The sequence below is a fragment of the Hydractinia symbiolongicarpus genome, chromosome 9 (assembly GCF_029227915.1).
Source record: "Hydractinia symbiolongicarpus strain clone_291-10 chromosome 9, HSymV2.1, whole genome shotgun sequence".
In the NCBI taxonomy this organism is placed as follows: Eukaryota; Metazoa; Cnidaria; class Hydrozoa; order Anthoathecata; family Hydractiniidae; genus Hydractinia; species Hydractinia symbiolongicarpus.
The window spans coordinates 13,307,973-13,334,893 of record NC_079883.1 but is presented as its reverse complement, the minus strand read 5'-3'; the positions used below and the strand labels follow the sequence as shown (position 1 = coordinate 13,334,893).

At 34.3% G+C, this 26,921-nt stretch overlaps 3 protein-coding genes across 5 annotated transcripts; 1 reads left to right on the top strand and 2 right to left on the bottom strand.

Annotated features, from left to right (window-relative positions):
* Nucleotides 1-1,348: 1,348 nt before the first annotated feature.
* Nucleotides 1,349-15,126, top strand: LOC130657303 (WD repeat-containing protein 26-like). 3 transcript variants are annotated; one of them, XM_057460286.1, is made up of 16 exons: nt 1,349-1,867; nt 7,221-7,320; nt 7,995-8,051; nt 8,149-8,285; nt 9,152-9,249; nt 9,737-9,893; nt 10,309-10,360; nt 10,433-10,516; nt 10,786-10,923; nt 11,192-11,311; nt 11,596-11,738; nt 11,890-11,968; nt 12,288-12,417; nt 12,508-12,687; nt 13,287-13,325; nt 14,822-15,126. In XM_057460286.1, exons 1-15 carry the CDS (start codon nt 1,629-1,631, stop codon nt 13,301-13,303), a joined length of 1,731 nt encoding a protein of 576 aa, XP_057316269.1. In that variant the 5' UTR covers nt 1,349-1,628; the 3' UTR covers nt 13,304-13,325; nt 14,822-15,126. The 3 variants fall into 3 exon arrangements, with proteins under 3 accessions (XP_057316269.1, XP_057316268.1, XP_057316267.1); XM_057460285.1 differs by lacking the exon at nt 14,822-15,126 and adding an exon at nt 13,589-14,220; XM_057460284.1 differs by lacking the exon at nt 14,822-15,126 and having other exon boundaries at nt 13,287-14,220.
* Nucleotides 14,862-20,547, bottom strand: LOC130657300 (uncharacterized). Its single transcript, XM_057460281.1, has 4 exons — nt 20,461-20,547; nt 18,196-18,417; nt 17,669-18,123; nt 14,862-17,038 (listed from the first exon to the last, which is right to left on the bottom strand). Exons 2-4 carry the CDS (start codon nt 18,413-18,415, stop codon nt 15,671-15,673), a joined length of 2,043 nt encoding a protein of 680 aa, XP_057316264.1. The 5' UTR covers nt 18,416-18,417; nt 20,461-20,547; the 3' UTR covers nt 14,862-15,670.
* Nucleotides 20,548-21,899: 1,352 nt separating this feature from the next.
* Nucleotides 21,900-26,009, bottom strand: LOC130658022 (uncharacterized). Its single transcript, XM_057461046.1, has 7 exons — nt 25,850-26,009; nt 24,899-25,107; nt 24,328-24,415; nt 23,934-24,025; nt 23,204-23,267; nt 22,981-23,084; nt 21,900-22,328 (listed from the first exon to the last, which is right to left on the bottom strand). The coding sequence occupies exons 1-7, from the start codon at nt 25,895-25,897 to the stop codon at nt 22,157-22,159; spliced, it is 777 nt and encodes a 258-aa protein (XP_057317029.1). The 5' UTR covers nt 25,898-26,009; the 3' UTR covers nt 21,900-22,156.
* Nucleotides 26,010-26,921: the final 912 nt, after the last annotated feature.

Genomic DNA, 26,921 nt, shown 5'->3' with positions numbered 1-26,921 from the left:
TGGATGTCCATAAAGTTAAAGCATTTTCGTTACCAGACCTTTGGCATTTCTCTTTGGCATATATCTTAGGTTAGGTTATAGGTATATTTCGCCGTTATATAAACGTGTCTAAATGTTATATAAATGTTACACGTGTTATAGTTAGAAAAACGTTAAGAACAATATAAGTTCGATTTAAGTCATTCTTCGTGGGTTATAAAAGATCGCTTAACAGCAAGTGTGCATCAGGGCGTCTTCAGGCCAAATAAGCTTCCTTTAAATTACAGTGATAAAATTATCTCTAAATTTTATTAGCACCGGACACTTAATTAATAGAAATCAAACTGACCAGTCGCTCTCCATATTGCAAATCTACAGTAGTTTAAAACAATTGCTTTTCAGAAAGTATCCAGTCTCAAAAATAGGACTGGGTACGGGGTTGGAAAGGGTTGATGACTTAAGCGTTGATAACTAAAAACAATATTTAAATTATTCCCATATTTTTCTTTCTCCCAAGGTTCTTTTAATTTGACGTATAGAAGTACTTACAAAGGCAGGTTCCGCATACAAAACGATCCAACTAGCCCTGGGGCCGAGGCTGTTTAAATATCTTCCTATAGATACTCCTAAAGGTGTATTTCTTATAAAGGAGACAAACTGGGTGGCCGACTCGGCTAGTCAAGATCTCGTATACTCTATTAAACCTTTACTAAGCTAAAAATAAAACGTGTTTATATAGGAAGCGAGCCAGCCTTGCCGAGATCTTAGTTGAATTTGCCGGGCCCTCGGCAAGGTGGGATAATATCTATGTGAACACATTCTACTAAGCTACCCAGCTTAGACTAGATGACTTTTTACGCTCACCTATGAAAATTACTTGTTTTTTTTATTTAATTTTTTTATTGATCAAAACCTGATCAATAGTTTTTGCGTATAAACGCAAGCTGAAAATCAACTCGGCAATAAAAGCTCGCTTGGTCAACGAGGCCTGGCTCACCTTATATAAACATCCACCCCCTAAGTTGAAAAAAATGTAGCCCCGTAGCCCCGTAGAAGGTAGTACGAATAGTAATTTTTCAATTCATAAATAGATACTATTGCAAATCAATGTCATCACGTCTATTCCAGAATATCCGTTGTTGTTTTTTACTCTTGTATGGATCAAAAAATATTTTTTAAGGCCTTGGCGAAGGTTCGAATATCAGTTAACAATTTTTTTCTGCGTACTATTCATAAAATCGCGCTAAACATTGTTGTGTTTTTTGTACCGATTTTTATTTCTATCAGGTCCGCCCTGTTCCCCTTTTTATTTCTAACGCGTTTCACTGGATGGTTAACCGGTCAGTTTTCGTGATTCAATGGATATTGCCGATTAAATGGAAAATTTTGTCAACAAGAAAACATAACTTTGGTGCTGACCTGATGTAAATGTTTTTAATATCAAATTTTGTTTGAGTTCATGGTTAAATATCCCGGCATTCAATATTTCTTTATTTTGGAGCATAGAGTGTTTAGAGGCAGTGGAAGCCGAGCTGGAATCTTCAGAGGAAGAGGAAACTGGTGGAGTGTCACCACCACCAAGCAAGAGATCTCGGTTTGAAGGATCAGCCTTATCTTCATCCAAATCCCCTTCTGGTCATTCATTTCTAATGAGTCAAAAGAAGAAGATGCAAACACGTGCAAAAACTAATCTTGACACTGCTACTAACGAAAATGGTGATGTCCTTTGTGAAGTAAATGGAAATGGAGCAGAATCTTCTTCCACTAGTGGGAAAGTGGCTGCCTTAAAGGAAAGAAATAGAGAGAAAATTGCTATGAAAAAACTTAGTAAACTAGATGAAGAAGTAGTAAGATTAATTGGACAACATCTTGATAAATTAGGCTTAAAGTAAGTAGCTATATAGCTAGCCTAGGCTATAGCTGTATCTATATATTTCTCTTTTATTCTGGGAATTGTTATGCATGTGTTGACAAGAAAAGCTCAAATTTAAATAACCAACATTTTTGTGAGTGACAACTTCCCTTTTCAAATTACTCTTTTAACATCTTGATAGCCTTGCGGCTTTGTAGCATTGTGGCTTAAAGGCTTCACAGCTTCTTATCTTCTTCACAGCTTCTCCGCTTTGCAACTTCATAATGGTTGTTTTGTATTGATTGTAAATGTTAGTCAGATTCGAAACACTTTCGCTGCCATGTTTGAAAACTGGACAGACTGTTTTTAAGCAGGTCAGTAAAGCAAAACCTGTTCGTTAGCCATAATCTCCTTTTTAAATGGGACAACGCAATGCCATTTAGTTTTAAAATGATGTATATAGCTTGAAACCCACTAGATATTTAGATAAATAGATATAAAAAAAATTATTCATCTCTACTTAAAAACTTGTGAAGTTTAAATTGTAGTTTTTAAACTCATTCAAATATTTTAGGCATTGCAATGTTGGAATATTTCTAAGAAAAATAACTCCATTGTTTTTTACATCAATCAGCAAGACCATTTACTTACTATTTACTAAAACATCGGATGGTGAAGAATTGTTAAACTTTTCTAAAAAAATTGTTTGCAAAGTACACCTAAATATTTAAGGTGAACAGCTTAAGAATCTTAAACAATGTAATTTTTTCTTTATTCTACTTACTTTTTGAATACCTGCTTACTTTGCGGCAGTTTTGAAAGAATTAAAATTTATATGTAATGAAAAAAAAATTTAAAAAGATTTTTTGAAATAAAAGAGAAAAATGCCATCTGCAACTTGATTCTTGCACTTTCTCGGATATATTTTTTTTGTTTTGTTGTAAGTTTTAAAACCAGATAGAATTTATCTCATCATTTTTAACTCGGATGAAGCGTTTTATATTGTGATGTCCCATTTACAAACAAAACCACGCTTTTAATCAGCCTAGAGCATGTGTTTGTGGCTTGCTGACTTTGTAACTTCTTCATAAATAATGAAAAATAAGTGAACGAATATGGCGTCATAGCGTAATTTTTAAGGCTGGACATGTAAAATATGGGTAGCAGTGAAAATTATCAGGAGATTTGGGTTTGCTTTGCGAACGTTTGTTTTAAGACAATTCAAAGATATTATACTCCAGTTGCTCCAGGAAGTATAGATATTGAAGCAAGAGTAAGCATTTTCAATCAGAATTCAGTATCCATTAGACAGCTATACAATGCTCGTTTGTTAATTCAATCATCCACAAGCCAAAAGAAGAACAATTTATTAAGAAAATTCTTCTTTGCAACATTAAGAACTTTCTAAGAATATTGACTTTAAAAAAATGTCTTTAATTTTGTTTGACAAGCTTGTCAAAACTCAAGTAAGGATAAAATAAGAAAGATTCAAAGCTCAACCAAATGCTTAGGTTCTGTGCTACGTTTGAAAATGGAACATGAAGCATTACATTAACAGTTGCTGTTGGTTCGTACATACTTTATTCATATGTGACGTCACGCTGGGTACATAGCTCAACAGAACTTGTGAAGATTCACTGACTTCTTGGTATTTCATAAATTTATCACAAGATTCAGGTGGTAAAGAAGACAAGCTGAATTCCAGTAGGTCAACATCGCTGTAGAAAAAATAATTTTGAAAAATTTAGCAACATGGTAAACAGTAAAAACTTTGAAATTGTTTTTGTTTTTTGTTGTTATAAGAAAACTTGGCTGTAGATTTTTTGACTAGATTTTTTTTAATTTAGTAGGTCACTATAATCTTTTATGTGTGTATTCTGTTGTCAATGCAAAATCATGACACTAAGTTATGTATAAAAAGTAATCTATAATCTAACATATAACTGCACACAACATTGCTTCTGTTAGCTACTTTAGGTGCGGAAACTTTCTTGGGCTAAAACTGTAAAGGAATTTAGCAAACTTTGATTGAATTCACAAAAAAAAAATCTAAGAGTAACTATTTATCAAAGTTGCTAAATGTGAAGAATGTGTGGTTAACTTATGGTGATTTTCGAAGATTTTTCTAATCATCATCATCATCATTCTCGGCTTAACGTCCGTTTTCCATGCTAGCATGGGTTGGACGGAGTATATTAATGACCTTCTTCCAATCTGATCTAGACTGTGTTAGATCTAAGCTCAACTTCCTCTGTATCAAGTCTGTCCTTATAACCTCCTGCCAAGTCTTTCTCGGTCTGCCTCTAGCCTTTGCCCCAGGAACTATCAAGTCTCTACACTTTCTTACCCAATTATCCTCCTCCATTCTTTCCAAGTGTCCCAGCCAATTCAATCTTCTTATCTGGATAACATCTTTAATTCTACGGAGACTGGCGTTACACATCCACCTAACCATTCTCATATCATTCCTTTCTAAACGGTCAAGATCTTCCTGCTTCAATGCCCATGTCTCACTACCGTACAACATAACACTTCTTACACAGGCTTCATACAACCTACCTTTTACCTCATTTGACAGGACTCTGCTAGCCAACAAAAGAAGTAACTCTCTGAACTTTTTCCAAGCAAAACCTATCCTGCAAGTAACACTTCTTCCAACACCCCCTTCACTGCTCAACATATCACCTAAGTAACAGAAGTTCTCAACTATCTCTAACGAGCCACTGTTGTACATCATTAAAGCTGGAAATACCTCATTCTCTATAATCTCACCTTTGCAACGCTTGCATACAAACTGAATGTCAGCTCTTAACCTTCCACTAATACTACTGCACTTCTTATGTACCCAATGCTTGCAAGTCTGACAAAAAATTGAGTTACTGCCATCCCCTTTCCTGCAAACTCCACAAGGCCACTTTCCAACTACAAGGTCACACTTGGCTGCAATGCTACTAATCATGACTTTATACTTTGCTGTGTTTACCTTTAGCCCTTTCTCTTCTAGTCCTTTCTTCCACTTCTCAAACTTTTCAACTAATTCTTCCATCGACTCTGCTATGAGAACCAAATCATCTGCATACAATAACTCCCATGGACAACCTCTTCTGAACTCCATCGACAGCGCTTCTAAGACAAACAACAAAGGACTAAGTACAGAACCCTGATGTACACCAACATTTACACTAAATTCATCACTAAGTGAATCGTTAATCCTGACACGACTTCTAGCATTGCTGTACATAGACTGTACCATCGTAACTATCCACTCATCCACACCTAATTTTCTCATAGCCCACCAAATAACTTTTAGTGGCACTCTATCAAAAGCTTTCTCTAAATATACAAAGGCAAAACAGAGATTCTTTCCCTTTCCTAAATACTCTTCCTGAAGCTGTCTGAGTAAAAATATTGCATCTGTAGTGCCACGCCCTGGAACAAAACCAAATTGCTTCTTATCTATATCAATTCTTTCTCTAAGTAACTTATCAATCACTCTTTCAATAACTTTCATTACTTGATCAACCAACTTCAAACCTCTATAGTTCAACTACTTCACCTGCTCTACCTCTCAGAGTACCAACATTTACACTAGCCATCCTTAACCTAGTGTTATCTACCTAGTGATGTGATAGCTGGGTAACGGTCTGATGATGCTCACACCTGACATCTGTCCTACCGTGCGTGACACCTTTACTCCTTAGAGTTCCAGTCCCGTTTACGCAGTTTGTCTGATCAACTATTCTTACGGCTATTAATAAAGAGTTTTGGCATTGTTTTACAGCGGGATGCCCTTCCTAGCGCCAACCGTTCACAGACCGGACTGTGTGTTTACCATCACTATGTGGCATTTCATGGGGCTTCCACAATAGCCCCTTTAAACTGAGGTATGGTGGAGGACGTTCAACTCCTCTCTTGTCTCTTAAAGAGACCCTTCACCCATAAGAGCATCGATTTGCGGAAGTTATGTTCGCAAAAAGTTAAGATCTTACAAATTTTTCCCATTTGCGAAAGTTTCTGTCTGCAAAAGTTCCTGCCCTTAGAATAACTGTTTCTATTAGGGATCACTCCACTTCTATGTGCTAACATGATTGAAAGTGAGTCTTGTTTACAAAAGGAACCTCCTGATTTAACCAGTTTTAATACTTTTTATTCTTGTAAATTATCCCCACTTTTTATCTTAATAAATTTAATTCAAAAACACAAAAATTATGGTCAACCAAAAAAATATCTGGCAGTTATCTCCCTTTAAAAACCGGGGCTATTGCACTAATTTTTTTTTTACAATGGATAAAATGACCAAGGAAATGTATTCAAAAGTATCAATAAAAGACATTTTAATCCATTTTTTTTCAAAAAAAGAGTTGTTCAATAATTTTATTTCATAAAATGTTTTGTATACCTTTTTTTAAATAAAAATTACAATTAAATATATATCAGAAAGTAGGATATAAAAGTAGGATTATTTCTTCGCTTTTCTTATTCCTAAGTTAAAGAGACACTTTAACTTTTGAAAGAAATTATACACAAGTAGTCAATTTCTTTGCTGAAGGAAGTTATCAAAGCGCAAAGTCAAGGCTGTATTGTCATGTTTTTTTCTCTTTATTGGAAATATTTTAAATCGAATTAAAAACTTATCCTGTGGGAAATATATTTGTTTTTTAGAACACATTTTCAAAAGGAAATTTGTCGTAAATTGGAGATATTTTATTTGTGTGTTATTTTAGATGTGTGTCAAAAAGGGTTACAATATTCTTAATCTCTTTTAATTTGGCAGCATTCAAGCACAATTCATTTAAGCACAAAATGAATTTGTTTTTTTGGTAACTTATACACAAGTTTCAGCACAAATTGAATTTGCATTGAATTTAGTATACAATTTTTATTATTTGTTTAAATGAAATTATCAGTTTAATGTTGACAATATAGGAGAGTTCGCCAACCTACCAATTGACTATCTTGGTGGCCAAAATGATATTTAAATGTCATTCTATTTGATTCCTTTGTAGCTTTAATGTACATGCAAAACAAATAGCATGTATAATGATTCACTTGTAACAGTGCATCTATATCAATCCACCAATGTGCTAATAGCAGCACATGCACTTGAATAGCCAAATATATAGGCCAAACTTTTATGTTGTTTTCAAATTGACCTATTTTATAATTTATGTAACGCTACACTAGACTGGTACCCTAGTGCTTCACTAGTCTTGATAGTAAAAACCGCAACAAAAAAAGAATCTACTGGCTAAAGCCGTAGAACAATAATTTCTGTTATTGAATAAATATGTTTTCTTAAAAAATTAAATAACCCTAGTTTGTGTACACTATTTAATTTTTCCTATAGTTCAATTTAATCATCTGTAAAACTTCTCTATTTTTTGTTTAGCAAAACGGTAAATTGCTTGATGAAGGAATCTGGTTGTCAACTAGAAAATTCATCAGCATCAAGATTTCGTGATTATTGTTTACATGGAGAATGGCATAAAGTAAGTATATAATGTCATTAACTGAGTCGAAACTGCCTGAAGGCAAGAAATTTTGATGCTTAATGATATTAAAAAAAATTGTGCAGTGTTATTTTTATTTTGCAGATCAAACAAATGTTAAACATGCCTAAAAATTCATGCTACCTCCTTGTTTTTTTTTAAATAACTTCTAAAATACATAGTGTATTTTAGAAGTTTTAATATAATGTTGAAATTATATTAATTTTTTGTTACTTTTGGTTAGCTTTCAGATTGTCTAAAATTCTTGTCATGGCACCTGTCTGTAAACACTTAGGAGGAGTTAGAGAAAAACTTTATTAAATTAAATGTTGTTAATAAAATTTTAAAGCAAAAATTTAGCCTTTTATGGAATTTTCCAGGCATATATTATTTTATTCCAAAGAATATTTTTTACTGTTTTATGTTTTTCCATTGTTTTGGAATACATTCATCATTGTGAAATGGATGCGTTCATGATTTTTATTTTTATTTTCATTGACATCCCAATAAATAAACTTGTTGCATGTTTTTAATCCATTGATGATTTTGTGGTTTGTGCTACATCTGTTTCCCTATTTGTGCCTCATAAAAAGAGAGTGATATTTTACAATATGCTTATGTTAAAGTTACTAATTGCTAAAGTTAATATTTCAATTCCCTTACTATTTTTTCAGGCTGAGACAGTTTTAAAAGATCTAAAGCCACTTCTTACAAATCAAGAATGCTTTTTGGTAAGATGAATTTTACAAAAGCTTTGATTTTGTGACTGTTACAATAATACATTTAGTTTTTGTTGCGTATCCTAACTCTAAATTTTGTGTTATTTAGAAAATGAAGTTTCTGATATTGGAACAAAAATATCTGGAATTAATTGAAGATAATAGAGTTATAGATGCATTACATTGTTTGCGAGTTGAACTTACGCCTTTAAAATATAACGTGGAACAAGTCCATGAATTGAGCGGGTTCGTAAAAGCTTCTACGTTAATTTCTAATTGTTTTTGTGTTGAGTAATTTTTCCAAATTATGTAATCAAAAGCACCCTTCATTGTAGTGTTTAGCTTCATAAAATTCTTCAAAGAAAGATGAATTGATTTGTTATAATAAATAACTGCTATAGTAGTTATAAACATGCACATTTTGTTTTCCACTTGAAGAGAATTTTTCACGGAACGGAAAAAACAACAGAAAATTCCTATCATTACGAAGAACGTAAACACACATTGCGCAACTCTCACAAAAAAAATTAATCTGCTTGGCGAACTAATTTTCTACCTGTTGTTTCCACACAGAATGCAAAGAACAAGTTGAATTTAATTCTATGTTTCTTAGTGCGACACAAGGAAAATTTTTCATTTGCATGCTGTAACATTTTAAGTGTGCATGCTCAAAACATCTGAGCATAAAAGAGTTTAGAATACAACAGGTCATTGACAGCAAAAGCTGAAGGTCATCGTTAATTTAAGGGGCTGCAGAAGCTTTTCTGTTTCTGTTTGTTTCGTTCTGCAGAAAATTTTCTTGAAGTGAAAAACAGCCTTTAGCTTTCCAAGTGCTGCAAGTGATGGATTGTGTGGAACAGGTTATGTCCGGGTTTACTTATACTTACTATAATCTCTCATATGCACTTGCGTGTTCCTATAATATATCTGCCATATTGCTGTATTTGTGACCTGAATATTAACCAAAAGGATGTTTTTTAAAAAATAGCACCTATTCGTTATAACATTATGCACTCCTTTACAACTACAAGTTAGTATGGATTAAGAGTCCTTGACATACAATGCATGTCAAGGACTCTTAATCCATACTAACTTCTACATTTAAATTTTAGTCTGCTTATGTGCACCAGCAAGGAAGATTTACTTTCAAAAGCCAACTGGGAAGGTAAAGGAATCCAGACTAGACAAAGACTTGTTAATAAACTGCAAGGTTAGTTTTAAACTTGATGCAGAAAATGCTGCTCATGAAGGCCTAAGTTTACTACTAACAAAACATTACAACAACAAAGAAGTTTGCTATTAAGATTATGTTATTGAATTTGAAATGTGAGATGCAACAATCTTGTTGCTTAAATTTGTGTTTTTTTTTACTTAAAATGAGAATTAAATAATTAAATTAAACACCTTGACTAAAAAAAGTGTAAACGATCTGTAATAAAATGATGTGATTAAAATTTTCTGAAACGTTTTGAAATTTTGACCGTAATTCTTCTGTTCTCTTTCTAAAAACAAGTGAAAGAAAGAACTTGTATGTATTTGGGCTAGTGTCATCGTTTGTTTCAGATGCAGTAAATACCTTAGCCGAACTTTAAACTTTGTTATGTGAAGTGCCACATGTCGGCATTTTTTCTGCTAAAAACACTTGGTATTCGATTAAGAAATAAAACATAGAACCTCTTTTCTTTTTTATTCGTTAGCTTTTCTACCAGCAACAGTTATGTTACCTCCAGACCGACTGGGTGCTCTTATAAAGCAAGCTGTTGAGTACCAAAAGGTTGGCTGCTTGTATCATAACACCTTATTGGACAAAGAAACTGATTCAATCTCAATTTTGTCGGACCATCAGTGCTCAAAGTGAGTAATTTATTTAGGTTCTTCACTTTAGTGCATGTGAAACAAAAAGCACATACTTAGCATACAAGTAATATCTTTAAGTACCCCATTGGTGAACACTTTATGTACTTTTTTGTTTGTGCTTATCTCGTCGTGGGTGCATACTCACGTAAATGTGCAAATTATCACATGGGCTTTCTTAGAAATTACTGTTATTTATTTTTTACACGTGATCCCACTACAAGGACAGTCATAACTTATATATAGCACTTACAGGTTACTAAGATCAACAGAAAATAGCAACTAGCCAAAACTTTTGATATCGTATATGATTTTTATAACAGAGGGAAAAAGACAAAGGAAACAATAATTTTTGAGATTACTGTAAAAAAGGATTATTATGTTATTATTATGTTACTTATTTGTTATGTTTTAGGAAAATGTTTCCTTGTAAAACTCGCCAGGTATTAGCAGAGCATGTTGACGAGGTAGGTTCTACTCACCAATCTATGTGTATGTCTGTTGTTTTTCTGGTTGATTGTAATTATTGAATTTTTTAGGTGTGGTTTCTACGGTTTTCCAATAATGGCCAATATTTGGCTACTGGTTCAAAAGATATGAACGTCATCATATGGAAGATAGAGGTTGTTTTTTTTTTGTTTTTATGTATATTTTGTTATTCTTTGTGTTGCTGTAATTAGTGTTACCATTAGTTGTTTTTGTTATTGTTCTCTGTTGGTTCAGTGACGCGATATATAAATTGCTGTGTAGTCGAAGGAAGTTTAATATTTTATTTTCATAGTAGCTATGGAAACTGTCAGCAAACAATATTCCATCGGGATTTTTAATTGAATTCTTATTTGTTGGCAAATATATTGTTTTCTTTTCTTAACACCAATATTGCTTCTACTAGAATGATGATTTAATTAAACTCCATGTTTTGGAGGGTCATGTGAATGGTGTTTCTTACATCAACTGGAGTCCTGACGACACATACATAATTGCTTGTGGTCCAGAAGACTGCTGTGAATTGTGGATATGGCATGTTGAGGCAAGCTACTGTTTTATTGTTATTTGTTTGTTTGTTTGTTGTTATTATTGTTGTTTGTTGTTATTATTGTTGTTTGTTGTTGTTGTTGTTTCTTCTTGTTGTTGTTGTTTTTTTGTTGTTGTTGTTGTTTTTTGTTTTTGTATTGTTGTTTTTGTTGTTTGTTTTTTTGTTTCTTGTTGTTTTGTTGTGTTCGTTGTTTTTTTTTGCTGCTTGATTTATTATTTCAGTTCAGCAATGAAATTTTAAAAGAATGCTTTATCTTATTTAGACAGGGGGGTTAAAATGCACAATGAACCATTCTGCGGAAGATAGCTTAACATGCTGTGCGTGGTATGAAGACGGGCAACGTTTTGTGGTTGGTGGAACACGTGGACAGTTCTATCAATGCGTAAGTGTTAACTCTTTTTTTTTTGGCGCCCTCACCTCCTGCTACGTAAAAGAAACTTATTAAGTCAAGTTTTGTACTTGTACTTTCTTCTTTGCTTAATTTGCGATGAAGACATCTTTGGTTATTTTTAATACTCTTCTAAATGAAACGTCCCTTATTAACCGCGAAAATATATGCGCTATAACTATTAAGTGCGTGTGCTGTTAGATGTGTTGCTCAGAACTGAAGCAGTCCTAAAAATTTTATTTATTTATTTATTTTTATTTTATTTTATTTTATTTTAGGATTTAGATGGAAACGTTATCGAATCGTGGGAAGGTGTTCGAGTCACTGGACTTCATGTTTTAGACAATAAAAATGTTTTAGCGGCGGATACTCACATGAGAATAAGGGCGTATAATTTTGATGATATCGTTGATAGACCCATGTAAGTGTGGCACGAAATATGTTGTTGTGTAGTAAATAAGCGAGGACTTAGGTGGTGTTTTTTATGCTTTATGAGTTTTTTGTGCAGTGTTGACACGGTAGTATTGCAGCAACGTTTGTCGTTACTTTCACTCGGGTTTTTTTTTGTTTAGCATCCAAGAGTCTCACCCTATTATGTCATTCGTTGTATCAAACGATAAATCCCAAGCTTTGTTGAACGTTGCGTCACAGGTGAGTTACCCTTTGTTAAAAAAGATGGCCGACGGCCTAACTTTTTTGTTGCTTTTCACAATAATCTTTTAGTCTCACTTGTCCACGCCTTTCGCTGTCTTGTGCAGGTCGTTGCAAAGCGGCCTTATCGATACATTTCGATACATTAACTTGTACCAGCATAGTTTTCTTCCCTTACTGCAGAGCCATGCCAGTTTTAATAATCCTTAAAGTAGATTGGTGTTAAAATTACACGGCTCAGGTAATGACGCAATGCAAACCATCAATGTTTCTTCTCTGAACATTCCAATATCAAAAGAACTTTGCTTTGTGTTTTTAGGGCGTTAACCTTTGGGATATTAAAGACAAAGTACTGCTTCGAAAATTTCGTGGTGTAACCCAGGGCCATTGCATGATTCACTCGTGTTTTGGCGGGTTGAACAATAATTTCATAGCTAGCGGTAGCGAAGGTAGGTTATTTTTTGTCCTGTGTAAGTAAAATAATAAACTAAATAAGTAGCTAACTTGGTGCGGACTAGTACATGCTATTTTTTGCTTAGATAATCATGTATACGTATGGCACCATACGAGAGAAACACCAATAGCTACACTTAGTGGACACTTACGCACGGTAAATTGTGTTCATTGGAATCCGAAGGATCCTAGTATGCTCGCATCAGCTAGTGATGACGGTACAGTTCGAATATGGAGACCGGAAGAACTACGGACAGAACCAAGCGGTAGGTGTGGTTGATATAAAAATAAATTTCCAGTAATTTCAATTTTCATCACTTTTAATGATTCTGGGGGAAATTTTTCATGTTTTTAGAGAAAATTTTTTACAATATTCTTTCCTGAATAATTGGAAATTTTTGCGGAAAATTTTGCTAAAAATAAGATCAAATGCAAGAACTTGTTAAATGTATCAACCCGCCCCTCTCAACCCACTATAGGCTTTTTTGTTGCTAGTGAGTCTCATGAAATCCATAAAGTAACAGCCACTGTCATTGCAAAGACGCCTCTTTTTCTTCTTTTCATTTGAGGGTTTTGATGCAATTTTATCCACAAAGAACCGTTTATGCGTGCATGTATTCGCTATGTGCAGGTTGAACTGCGCAGACGAAGCGCTATGCATTTTGGGTAAAGCAAGTTCCTAAGAAAAAGTCGTCCACGATTTAGTCACCTTGTTACTAGCACACAACAAGTTGCTAGTAGAAACATCACTAAACTGTTCTACGTACATTTTACCAACTTTTTTTATTACTGATGGTGTCCTTTCGCAAAGGATTATGGGATGTTCGTTTATCATCGTTTAATGGTATTTTTCTTTTTCTTCTAGATTCGCAGCCTTCTTGACATCCGTAGTAAACTATCATAGGTATAGCCCTGTATAAAATTTGTATATAGATTTTTTTCTTACTTCGTTGGCTACGGAGAAATGTTTGCGCTGTATTGCATGTGTGTTGAAAGACTCGACGGAAAACAAGTGTGTTGTTGTTATGGTAACAGCGGGCAAAATTTGCGAGACAAGTTTCGAAATATAGTTAAAATTTTGACAACAAATGCTCTGTGTTATTATAACACGTGGCTATTAATTCAAGGCATAATTGTCCCGATTTATTAATGTGACTTCATTTTTAGCACCAACAACGTACGTTTGTTTCTCCGATATTTTTTATCGGGTTGTTCGGGTGTGGTTTTGCCAGTGTGTTTTAGAAGTCAACGTAGCCAACGTAGCCAACGGAGTGACTGTATATAAATGTTGTGAAAAATAGGGAGGGCGCGGGGGACAGTAGCTTGTAGGAGTCTACTAAAGATAAAGTTCTAGCTAAGATTGCGACACGAATCACTACTCAATATTTTGGATTGATTAACTCATAAAGGGACATGGAATTCGATTGGTTGAGGCAGTTATGGTAATTTATGTATTTTTAATTGGCATTTTTGCTGTTTCAATCGCTTGATAAAGAACGTAAACGCAACCTTAAGAAATTTTTTTATGGTGCAGAAAATGTTTTTACGTATGGACAACTATTATCGGAGGGTGTTATTTTGTGATGTACGCGTTTTAAACGCAGAAGCTGAATGTTTCTGCGTTTTCTTTGGATGACTCCATTTAAAACTCCTCCTTTTTCTTTCATCTAAAAAATACTAAATTTGTCCCTATGTGCAATCATTTGGATGATTTAGGGGGAGGGGCGTAAATAATTTAAATATTTTTTTTGTAAATATGTTTTGTATATGTTATATTATAATACATTTTTTTTTCAGAATTTTGTCCAACCTTAAAACTTCTTGACACTTAAAATATTTCTATTAGGTTTTTCTGACCACAGTGTCTTATATTTTTTGTGCTTTTTTCTTTTTATTGAGGAAACCTGAAATTTCCATAATCAGATGATACATGATAGAAATATGAAGGTTGTATAGATATTTAAGTCTGTTAAAACATTGGCATTGCTTTCTGTTGTAGCCCCTTAAATAACTACCTTAGGTGATTAATTTTTGAAAAGTTTTTTCGCGAATAAAGCAGGTCCTTTAAGAGTTCTTATTTTCGCGAATCTACTAGTACTTTTTTGCTATTAATTTATTTTAGGCCTAATTATTGAGATAGAGTAGCCTGTATATAAACTTGCTCATATAACAGGGGCTGAGAATCATGCGAAGATTTTTTTTGCGAATTGTCCGGTATCGCAAAATTCGCGAAAATTAATCAACAAAAGATAACAATAACTTTTGCTCATTCTTACTCTATTGTTTTTCCGCTTCGTTCTCCTGTTGCGTTTTCAAGTCCTGAGTTCAAGACATATACCAGACCGCAATGATGCAACTTAATCTCCAGGCTTTTTTTGATATTCTTTTTTCAAACCCTAGGTCGAGTTGCAACAAAAGACCAATCCTGGATTGTAATATAGTTTTTATTCAATTATTCCCATTGACGAGTTTTTAGAGGTCATTAGTGAATGTTTTTCTTAATATATATATATAATCATTTACCCAATCTCGGTCCCAGTATCTTTTCGATTTTTCATACGATAAATGAACCTAATGCTTACCTTAATCATGGGACCTTGGTTGGTACTTGACACTGCTATATTATATTTATTACCAATTCTTAATATTGTATCTTTTATTTCTGATATTTTCGAGGAAACATTATTTTGTGGAAAAACACTTAATTTTGTCTGTTTAATCGAGATAAGTTTTTTGGTATGTCCTGTGAGACTTCTCTCGTAGACAAGGAAATATCATTCACTAGATCAGATGATTATATTTTTTATTTATCAACAAAAATTGTTCACAAAGTAAAAACATTCAATTAGAAACGTCCGATTTTTTACCTAGTAAATGTATTGTGCAGGAAATTTCGCGACTCGAAAAAACCCTAACGGAATTTATTTTTGCCGATGACCAAAATTAAATTTCAAAAATCGTAGTATATCTTCAAAAATATTTCCCCAGCGGTCACCATTAATCCGGTGCGCTACAAATTGCTTAAACTAAGATTCTTGTATTGACAACTCGAGTTGTTGGAATTTAAAAAAAAAAACATCCGTTTTAAAACTGTAAGAATGTTATGTTTATGTAACGGGAGTCTGATAAACGCAACGATAAAGATGGCCCTTATCTTTTCTGTTTTCATCGCCTTCAATTATCTCTTGTCGTAATCCCATAATATATCGACTGAATTCTAGTTAAAAATCTGGTGAACTTGTCGTTACTCTAAGGATCCACTTGTGTTAAATGATTGGGATGACCATCAAAACAAATTCTAAGGCCGTCACACTTACTATAATAAAATTCTTTCGTTTCATCGTTATACCTTACTTTGATTGTGTGAGAATGACCTTGGCGTGAATTAGTTGTTGTGACCACGGATGAACCTCTCATAATCTCTTGCATTTCCGAGGACATCAAGGTGAAGAAATGATTGTGTGGTGGGCGGTCATCGTTGTATAGTGACATGGGTAGTTGAAATCTTAACGGATAATCTAGGGGTAGCTGCTTTGGATTTTTCATGAATTCATAAGTTTTTTCGTTTAACACAACATCTGCAAGAGCGTTTACGTTTTTCCAAATCGGGTTGCCTTCTCCGTGGACGGGCGCAATCGGAAATCTTTGACGAAGTTTGCCAATCCCAGGAATTTCCGGGAAGAAAATTCGTGTACCAGTTGCACGAGCGCTGACGCCATTATTGTATTTATCAATCATACACCAGCCGCCATTATTTGCAGTGTCAGCCGGATCAGTGTCACTTAACAGTCCAGAAAAAAACTGATTTGGCGTGATGTAGTAAAACTTTGGACACGCCTTTCTGGCTTTCTTTCTGTCATTGCATAACCCCTTCCCAACACGTGTAAGTCTTACTTTTCTAGGTCTGCGTCGACATTTTGACTTGATTTGAATGTCTAACGGATTCCACTTGGTCAGCGGTGTGAGATAAATAATTTCCAACGGAATAGCATACGACCATTTTTCGTCTCTAAGCATGCAGTCCCGTATTTTTGTTTTTTTATTTTTCTGACACATTTCAATTTTAATACCGGCGACTCTTTCTTGCGTGGTTTTCGCTGCAAACAGAAATTGGTCAGTATACCCGCGATGTGATTCCTGTCTTCCCATGGCATCCTTTTTCTTTAGTTTAAACCATCGATGATATCTTGAAACATCCTTTTTTGCGGAACCATCCATCTTCATCACGTTTGCATCGAATCCCTCGTCATAAAGATGGCCAGCGTAATTATTTTTCCCTGGGATTTCTTCCATAAGAATATCCAGGAAATTGTTTTTCAGTCTTTTTTCTTGAAATTTCGTGCTCGTTGGGTCAGGGTCGAGATCAAGTTCGAATCTAGCAGCTCTTGACATTTTGTATTTGTCCATATCTAATTTCTTTATCATCCTCGAAGCGACATCCTCGACGGGCCGTAATTTAGTTAAAGGGACATGGGTCTCTAATTTATGACAAAGAATTCGATAGTTCCATTGCGCAAAAAGTGGAGTTGATCCATTTCGTATCCCCATTATTGTTGTTGGTAAAAACGCCAGGTTTTCTGACAAACTTTTAGTGCCTGTATAGGATGTGAACCTAACCTAAAAAAGATGAACAAAGTTACATAATGGGGAGCAACCTCGTCCCCAGGACCTCTTTTCGCTTTTTTGATATCGCCATCCCCGCCGATATCAAAAAAGCGAAAAGAGGTCCTGGGGACGAGGTTGAATGGGGAGCTTAATAAACTTGTCTAATCTTTAAAAACATGGAAAGAGAAGAATCATTAAAAAATATAAAAAGATGAAGCATGATTTTTAAAAAGGAATAATCAAAAAAGGAATAATCAAGTTATTTCAGCCAAAATTGAGAATAGTTTCTGAAGAATTTTTATTTTACCCTTTTGAGTTTGGCGCTCCTTGAAATCTGGTTGGTCTTTTCAGAATAAAAACCCTAATTCCAGAACAACTGCATTCAAAAGTGACAAAAAAGGATAGTGACAAAAGTGACAAAAAAGAATATCTTCTTCATTCTACACTTTTGATAAAAGGAAGACTTTCTCCTCTGAAACTTTTTCTTCAAAACCAACTTGTTAAAAGTACTGCATTAGCTATATTGTCTATAGGGCTCTTTTTCGCCTATCAAACAAAAAGAGGTCCTGGAACCAAGGTTGGAGAAAACTGTAGCGGTTGGCTTAGAGTAAAATTGATAGTAGCACGTTACGCATCAGTTACCTTTTCCTGAAGATCAAACCACGACGAAGCATCTATAAAATGTCTGTCACTCTCAAAAGGTTCTTCAATATTCTCACCTCGTTTTGTTGTCCACGCCCCTTCCAGATAACACAACACTGGCTGGAAATATTTTCTGTAATCACGAATGGAATGATTACTGTCCTTCCACGCCTTAAACCATTCTCTCATCTCCTGAATTTGCGCAGAAACATTTGGTTGTGATAACACTTCGATAGGAACATCAGGAAATGCAATAGGCTCGATTGCATGGTACTTGCTGCTTGTAGAATGTGGTTGATTGAGGCGATAATCATTATGCCGAGTTCGAAATTCGACGCCATTTAAAACACCAATGAATTCACCCATTCCGACCGTGCGAATGTTATTAGCGTGATCGTGGATCGCACCAAACGCGCTACCGCTATGGCTGTTGGAGAAATAGTTTTTTGATCCACCTTATGGAAAAAAAAATAATTTGAGTTTAGTAAGGTGAGATTTAAGTTACGTTTAGCACTTACGAGACACACCTTCAGTTGTTCTAACTTGTTTAATGCCAGAGAAACCATCACTTCGGAGTTTTTCTTCGGTGAAAAATTGCTGCAGCATTATTTGTCGAGAGAGCGCTTCTAGAGTTTGTTTTAATTGTTTTACTTCTGCCTTTAACTCCTTTAGATCGTTTGTTGAGATGAGTTGACTACAGTATAAAATTATAGCCAGACATAGCTTTGTCCATACAAAAGACATCATAGCTAAAAAAAAGTAATTTTGTGTAATTGATTCATTGACAGCAGCGACCACCACAACAGATGGGATTCCTCATCTAATTCTTAAATGATTCTTAATATCTGCAAAAATATTGCGCCTTTTATTATAATTTTAGGGGCGATACAGAATTGTCCCCCTTAATGCAGTTTTTTCTTTAAAATCTTTAAATACTTAAATTACGTGTCTCGCTCGGAATCAGCTGTTTTGAAATCTTTGATCCTAAACGATCTTACGCTAAGTACGCCCTTAAGATATAAGCATAGGGTTAAATTGTTAAAAAAGTTTACCATACGCTATCCTAAGACTGGAAACATACACTTCAAGCTGGGATATTATATTCAGTAAAAATTTAAGACTTACAGAAAATAAAAATAGTTCGAAAGACAAAAACCATGCTTAATAATATGAAGGACCAACCAGGGCATTCTAAACCTTTGGGGCGCCCGTGAAACGAGGTTGATAAACGACCTTCCGTGTGACGTGGTGACTTAATTTTGCGTTGAGAACATAGACATGCGCACATATTTCCGCACGTAAAAGATTTAAACAAAGACCACAGTAGTCAAAGAGATACGTCCAACAAAAAAGAAAGGGATATTTGCTTTAAATTGGTGAAACTTTTTTTACAAAGGGAAAGAATAAAGTCAAAAAAAATTAATTCCAATGCGTTTGGGATCTTATGTTATCAAGGAATCCATTTTTTGTACCATTATAACCATCGTGTCCTCTACGGTCCTGCTTTTTTTACCTACAAGCATGCGCGCGCATTGTTATAAAAATCCCCAAACTTTGGAAACATTGGCAAGCCATACTATACTGCACCTTGTCATTCTCGTTCCCAGACCTCTTCGAAATAAATAATGTAATTGATTCATTGACAGCAGCGACCACCACAACAGATGGGATTCCTCATCTAATTCTTAAATGATTCTTAATATCTGCAAAAATATTGCGCCTTTTATTATAATTTTAGGGGCGATACAGAATTGTCCCCCTTAATGCAGTTTTTTCTTTAAAATCTTTAAATACTTAAATTACGTGTCTCGCTCGGAATCAGCTGTTTTGAAATCTTTGATCCTAAACGATCTTACGCTAAGTACGCCCTTAAGATATAAGCATAGGGTTAAATTGTTAAAAAAGTTTACCATACGCTATCCTAAGACTGGAAACATACACTTCAAGCTGGGATATTATATTCAGTAAAAATTTAAGACTTACAGAAAATAAAAATAGTTCGAAAGACAAAAACCATGCTTAATAATATGAAGGACCAACCAGGGCATTCTAAACCTTTGGGGCGCCCGTGTCGCCGTCCCAATTATATAAAAAAACAACAGGCGCTGGAAACGAGGTTGATAAACGACCTTCCGTGTGACGTGGTGACTTAATTTTGCGTTGAGAACATAGACATGCGCACATATTTCCGCACGTAAAAGATTTAAACAAAGACCACAGTAGTCAAAGAGATACGTCCAACAAAAAAGAAAGGGATATTTGCTTTAAATTGGTGAAACTTTTTTTACAAAGGGAAAGAATAAAGTCAAAAAAAATTAATTCCAATGCGTTTGGGATCTTATGTTATCAAGGAATCCATTTTTTGTACCATTATAACCATCGTGTCCTCTACGGTCCTGCTTTTTTTACCTACAAGCATGCGCGCGCATTGTTATAAAAATCCCCAAACTTTGGAAACATTGGCAAGCCATACTATACTGCACCTTGTCATTCTCGTTCCCAGACCTCTTCGAAATAAACCTCGAAACTTTATGAAGGTTTAAAAGTTAATCGCGGTGTAAAATACAGTAGGTAGTGACCAATACTTATTGCAACTGCATAAGACTATAAGCATATCACAAGCCTTTTAAGGTTTAACCTCTAAAAATGATAATCATAAGGACTTACACCAGAGAATAAGAAGGATGGTATGAGATGGTTCTTAAAATACTCCTAATATTTACGAGTTTTTGAGTGTATTTATTCTTATAAAAGGATTTCTCAAATGACAATGCAACAGACGCTGCTTTTACCTGTTACTTTTTTTTCAAGATCTCTTCTCCTTTCTTTGCGTTCACTCTTTGCAACTCTTTTACTGAACAGTTCTTTATATAAAAACTTTGTTTATCTACGTCATCTATGAGCAAATACGATGTTTTTATTAAACGTGTATTAACAAAAGAGAAATAACAGTGCCTAACCAAGTTCAGACCGAAAGTAGCAAGCCTTGCAAATTTATTTTCAGTGTTTTTGCTTGTTCCATTATATTTTTTGTTATGTTGATTTTGTGGAAAGTCCAATAAAATGAATAAATGAAGTAAAAAGCATTGACGTTAAATCGGTTCACGCATAGTGTTTGCAAAAAAATATGTTTTTCTAAGAGCACTTATTGTTTCTCGAAAGTTTCCTGATTACGTACTTGAAATTTTGTGCCATTCTTTTCTCCGATTTTTGTTCACAGTATACGTTTTTTTGTAAACATTTTTGTGGCGTCAGACTGTGCTAGTAAGGGAGGGGAAGGGGGGGGGGGGTTGTGACCAGCTTGGACTTAATGTATATACTTTAGATATGTGGGGTATTCCTACATTTAGTAGTTAACCCAACACACAGCATCGAATTCTCTAAGACAATATCTCTAAGACAATATAAAAGTAGTACAGTCTAACTAAACAGGAAATGTTGCTAAGTAAGAGGAGTTTGTTACAAGGATGTGGGGCCTAAATGTTGCTAAGCATGTTGTCCAATTTTTAGCCCAATTTACGGTCCGCACCTTTGAGTTACTGATAAAAGAATGTGTAGTTAATATGAGCGTAATACAAAAGAAAAAAAAAAAATCGTTGACGAAGTGATGGATGTAGAATTTTCATTTGCAACTCAAACCGCAGATAACCTAATATTTTTATCTATCTATTTATTTATTTAATTATTTATTTATTTACATTCATTTTTTAAGCAAGCCGTTTACTTTCGCATATGAGAAATTCAATGTTAACATATTGTCTTAGTTATAGGCAAACCCACTTTTCGTTGCAACCTAACTTGCTAAAAAGGGAAAATGATAAATTCGGCTTCGAAGTTGCTCAGCGTAAAATTTAAATTTTACAACATTTCAACTTCACACTTGCTATTTCTGCATTTTAATGTTATAATTACTTCATTTAAAAAAAAACCTTTTTCGATGGAAGTTTGTTAAATTATCTGTGCCTTGGTTGCACACCCCTCCAAATTTTCAATCTGGTCAATATCCTGGCAGTTGCTTAGGTTTGACCCTAATCACAGCCTCAGCTTTAGCAAGGCGGTTGTTTTATTAGAACGCGTCTGTATTTCTTATTATTTCATTGCGGAATATTACACACGCACCAAAATCGTCCCCATGACATCTCGTACATTTTCTAACTTTGTATTGCCGTCCTGATCAAAGGTACAGTGCGTTCGCGCGTTTTTTTTTTGTGGAACATAACAGGAAAATACGTTTATGACGATTTATTTTATCTCTCAGTAAAAATATTTTTTTAATACTATATACAAAGTCTGTGGCAAATATCGTTAAATTAAAAAAACAACAACATCAGAATGTGCTTGCTAAGGCAAATCAATTCTGTGGATAGAAACAAAAAGGTCTTCACAAAGTAAACTTCGTCTCCAGGGAATCACCAAAGGACATCGTCCGCTATCAGGTAGATGCGCGATCTGTTGTGGAGAATGTTGAGCACAACATAGAAACATGTTTCAAGTTTTTCGGAATCCTCGAAGGATAGGGTATATACTTTCAAATGCTTCGTATATTTCAGATCTGACTTTCGCACCTGTCAATACCACTTTGCCGGACACGAATATCAAAAGAACGATTTTCGGTTTTACCATACGATATATCAAACCAGGAAACAGTTCGGGCTCGTAACTAAAGGAAGATACAATACAGACCACAACTGTCTACATAAACAAAATAGTTCTTCTCTTATAAAACCGCAATGCACAACAATGACGTCTAACAAAATAAAATTTACAAAAATATTCCCCAAAGGACATCCTCCACCGCCACAAATTATGTTGTTGAAAAACGAAGAAATTTCCTAGATGATGTTTTTTTCACCAACAAGGACTTATTTCGAATTAGTCAGAAAGTTAATTTTAAAAAATAATCTGACATTGAAGTTGAGGTTTATTTTTTTCATATTATAAAAGTCGGTAAAAAGTAACTAAAACTTCAAATCATTTAATCTTTAAAAATGATAGATATTTTGTGTTTTAAGTCCACTTTTTTACAGACATGGTAACTCAATCGTCTATTGATCAAAGTATTAGAAAAAAGTCAATTTCGGAGAACTTGCAGACATGTACAAGTATGGGCGTGCTTTTAATATCTATTTTTAGGCGAAAAAGCATATTGCAGTGTAGTATGGCCTATGTTTTGTTGTTTTTCCTGTTAATCAATTTCTTCTTGTTTTTACTGTTAATTAGTGATTAATTTGTGATTTTTTGAATCGGCTCTAAAGTAAATTTGATTTCCTGTGGGCTTTTCTGTTACTACGGGCTCCAGTACATTCATTTACCTGCAAAACTGACTATGTGCTAATACCAATCCTTCCAGACGAATAGGAAACTTGACGTCACAGCTTCCAACGATATTCTGTATTTTAAAATCGACGAATTTTGCCTAAAAACATAAAAAAAATAGTTATGAAAAATACATCAACTGTGAAGTCGTTGATTTGTTATTTTTAAAAACCGAATGCGTAGTCTAGAAATTCGTGTATATGTATGACAAAAATATACCGGAAAGCCCAACTTTTGAATAACTCTGGCGTACTTTCGTGCAGCTAATCGAGACTGCTCCTCACTAAATATAAAAACATACGTCATTAGTAATCAAGATCTCCTTTTTTTGCTGACCAATTAGATTTTTTTTGATAGTCAATTCACTGTTCATCACAACGGTTGGGGAAAATCCCTTACATGTTTAAGTTTCTGTTTAAAATTATAAGATCAGGCATGGAATGAATTAGGTAAGAAAACTTAGCAAAGCCAGAAAAATAATTTGAGTCAAGGAAAATTTTTGTTCTAATAAGCGTGACGCTGGTGGAAATATAACTTCCACATAGGGAGAGCTGAGATTGTAGAGTCACCAAATCCATTGCGTGTTTATTTGCAAGAAAATAATGCAAAAAAGCCGTATACTTTCATCAAAGCCTGTGGCGCAGGAGGGGATTAGCTCCTTTATACCAAAATGTCTTTACCAGTTGTGGTTTTCTTAATAAGCTATACAGGTAATATAGACAAAACTTTAGTACGTTTTATGTCTCTAAAGATCCATCATATTATAAAGAACTGAACGAAAACAGGAAGACACTTTTCACCCTTATGTCCTGTTTTTCGCAACTCAGAATGCTTTTCTGTAGCAGCATACACCTGAAACGTGCGACTGCATGGCTGAAGTGTGCAATGGTACTTATGTGAAACTAGAATGATGACAACTGGCATAACAGTTACTCTGCTACATTCTTACCTTTTGGCTCCTGTGCACACCATCTTTCCAGAACTAAAAATCAATGCTGTTGTTCTTGGTTCACGAATTCTCATGATCACTGCCGCAAAACGCTATAAAACAAAATACTCATGCTTGCATACATGGTACATATATAGAAATCAACTTATAGTGTGGTGGTAGATTTATAATAGAAAAACTATTTGTATATATATATATATATATATTAGTCACAAAATATAAAATCTTTTGTAAACCAGCTAATCACGACACACAGAGATACAAAGTTCGTTTGAAATAATCTGGAAAAAGGTCATGGACTTGTAAATAGCAAATGTTTGAATCACAATGCGTTGTTACTGGTGGAGGCAAAAAAAAGACTTTAATCTGTTGTTCAGTCATACGCTTAGCTTACCTTGGGATTATATTCAGCATTTCTTGCGTGTAATGCGATTTTCTTTAAATCTAGTTTACAACTGAGATTGACGGTTGAAACAATATTTCTAAAGCAAGAACCATGGAAAACTCCTGTCATTTCGAAACAGATGAATCGTAATCCAACCTTGACAGTTTCAACAATCGGGTGGATGTTAAACAAATGTTTGTGGTAAACTTTGGCATTTGGAAAACAGAAAATTATTTAGGACAACCCTAATTAAAATCTGTTAACAAGACTTAATAAAAGAAGATACCTATTTTCTGCAAAGTAAAACTTTTGAGCTAGAATTGAAAAATTTTGTTTTGTAATGGAAATAAATTTTTGCCCCCTTCTGTTTATTCCCCTTATTCTGATGAAATAATTCATGCAAAATGATATAAGGAAAATTTGCTTGTGTCATATAAATCACACAGCCCATTTTAAATTCGGGAGACTTGTCTGAACTAAATTGTGATAGTTTTACTGAAATTGCCCAAACTAATGTCATGTTTTAACCGTTAATCAGGATGTCACCTTAACTATAATGATGCATTTAATGGGTACTTACTGCAGTTGTGGCACAATTCCTGAAGCTTCTGCAGACATGGGCGTGGCAATGGGTGTCATTGGAGCTGTCATTGGTGTCATAGGGTTTCCTGTCATTGGTGTAACCGGCGCAACAGAGGGGTTAGATGGATAATAGATGCCAGTAGTAGAATTGCTTGGTGGCATTGGACTATTGGTTGGGTAAAATGAAGAAGTCTGACTCAGCAAAAGCTAAAAACAAAAAAACATATATACTGAACCAAATCAAAATGCAATTGTTAGAAAATCTGGCACAATAGGAAAAAAAAAAGTTAAACAACACAATTATTCAAGAAATGTTGTGTGTAAAAGACAATAAAAAAAGCTTGAATTGGTCGTGTATCATGTCCTTCAGAAAGAAGCAGTTTAAATTTCAAACCTGGTTTAGTCGCAAAATGAATAACACCAAGGAAAAAAAAACAACTTCAAAAATTTCAGATGTCCTATCAAACTGTGCCATATCTGTTTTTTATTTCTACAATCACATGAAAAATATTGTTGGCAAAAGAATCATATACTAACAAGCAACTATTTATACGCTCTGTCCATTTTAGACACACATACTCACATTAAAATTCTCTAAAAAAAGCTCCTAGGTTATTTGGTTAAATGTAAAACCCAAAATGATACTAGTTTTTTGTTGACACAGCGTATTTTCTAGTTTTTTTTGTATTGATTGATCTATAATGTAGACCTTACAAAAACTGTGATTAACTCATTATTAATTTTCTAAGGTATTCATATCTGCCAAAGTAAACCTTTTGCAGCCAACCAGCTGCAAATCATTCCTCAAGCAATGATGCTTGCCAACTTTAAGAATGGCTAAAAATGGGTTATTTTCAAAAAAATATATATAAACAGCATTGTAGCAGATTTTCTAATTTTGGGGGATTATAAAAGTCACTGTGCAGTTCCATGGTTAAAGAATTCATACCTGATTTCTCATTCGTTGCTTAAGCTCTTCATCTTCCTGGGTCTCCATTTTATATATCTTTTATATATAATAGTTTTACCTATGACAAAAATTATAACTTCTCTTAAATAATAGCCGAATTCTGTCTGCAAGAAAAACATTGTGCTATGGGCACATAAAATAGTGTGTAAATTAAAGACAGGTGACCCATGGGTTTCCATGGCACCCACATAAATTTGCTTATCATTGCTCGCAGCTACCATTTCGGCTTAGACGTGTATGGTGTGCATTAAAACATAGATTATATAATATAGATTGTCCTGCAAAGTTCTTTTATGGACCCTTGAAGTTCTCCTGAAAGAATAGGGTTTACACAGTGCGAAGTTAGGAAAATATTGTAAAAGCTATTCTGGTATTATCTTTGTTAGTCTCTTTCATGTTAATTCTTATATATTTTGTGGCAGCATAGCTTAGTGGCTATTACTCTTCAATATGGGAGTAAGTGAATGTTATCATAGCCTTGGGTTAGCCAAAGCCATTTGAGGGAATTATGGCTCAAGCTTCTCATTTCAAGGTATGCAATCGCATTCCTTATGCCCTATCGCGTACCTGAATTATGTGAGGTACGAGAAGAACCACGTACCTCCCTTGATAGATTACTTCCTAATGAAAAATAGTCATATTAAAAAAAAACTTTGTCTCTTTGTCTTTTCTCCCATTTGCAACACAAAAATATGATGAAGTTAGTTTTAATTTTAATCTTTTTATTTTAATGGCAAGCTGGTTGACTCGGATCCACTGAACTAAATCATTTTGGAGAGTAAGGTTGCCATTACTGCCGAAGTTAGTATATTCCCTTAAAATAGCAAAAAATAATACAATATTTCTAACTTATCTCTAGCCACAATTATTAGAAAAAGTTTTTTTGAGGTCGGAGGTCCTCTTTAACATGTACAGTAATAGGGATAAAGTACAAGCAGGACAGCAGAGAAAAAAATCTTTGTATGTTGCTCAGGGAAAAATTCTAGCTAGTTCTAGATGATCAACTTTACTTCACTCTTGTCTGCTTCAACTTGACTTGACTGGACTGGTA

Bases quoted from the DNA above. Each gene is read 5' to 3' on its own strand.
- LOC130657303 (XM_057460286.1), top strand. From the start codon at position 1,629: ATGAGTCAAAAGAAGAAGATGCAAACACGTGCAAAAACTAATCTTGAC. The intron at 7,321-7,994 runs GTAAGTATATAA...CTATTTTTTCAG, and splicing joins TACATGGAGAATGGCATAAA to GCTGAGACAGTTTTAAAAGA. The intron at 10,517-10,785 runs GTTGTTTTTTTT...TGCTTCTACTAG, and splicing joins TCATCATATGGAAGATAGAG to AATGATGATTTAATTAAACT.
- LOC130657300 (XM_057460281.1), bottom strand. From the start codon at position 18,415: ATGATGTCTTTTGTATGGACAAAGCTATGTCTGGCTATAATTTTATAC. The intron at 18,124-18,195 runs GTGTGTCTCGTA...TTTTTCCATAAG, and splicing joins ACAAGTTAGAACAACTGAAG to GTGGATCAAAAAACTATTTC. The intron at 17,039-17,668 runs GTAACTGATGCG...CATCTTTTTTAG, and splicing joins GGTTTGATCTTCAGGAAAAG to GTTAGGTTCACATCCTATAC.
- LOC130658022 (XM_057461046.1), bottom strand. From the start codon at position 25,897: ATGGAGACCCAGGAAGATGAAGAGCTTAAGCAACGAATGAGAAATCAG. The intron at 24,416-24,898 runs GTAAGTACCCAT...TTCTTGCTTTAG, and splicing joins GGAATTGTGCCACAACTGCA to AAATATTGTTTCAACCGTCA. The intron at 23,085-23,203 runs GTATATTTTTGT...TTATGTTTTTAG, and splicing joins TTCAAAAGTTGGGCTTTCCG to GCAAAATTCGTCGATTTTAA.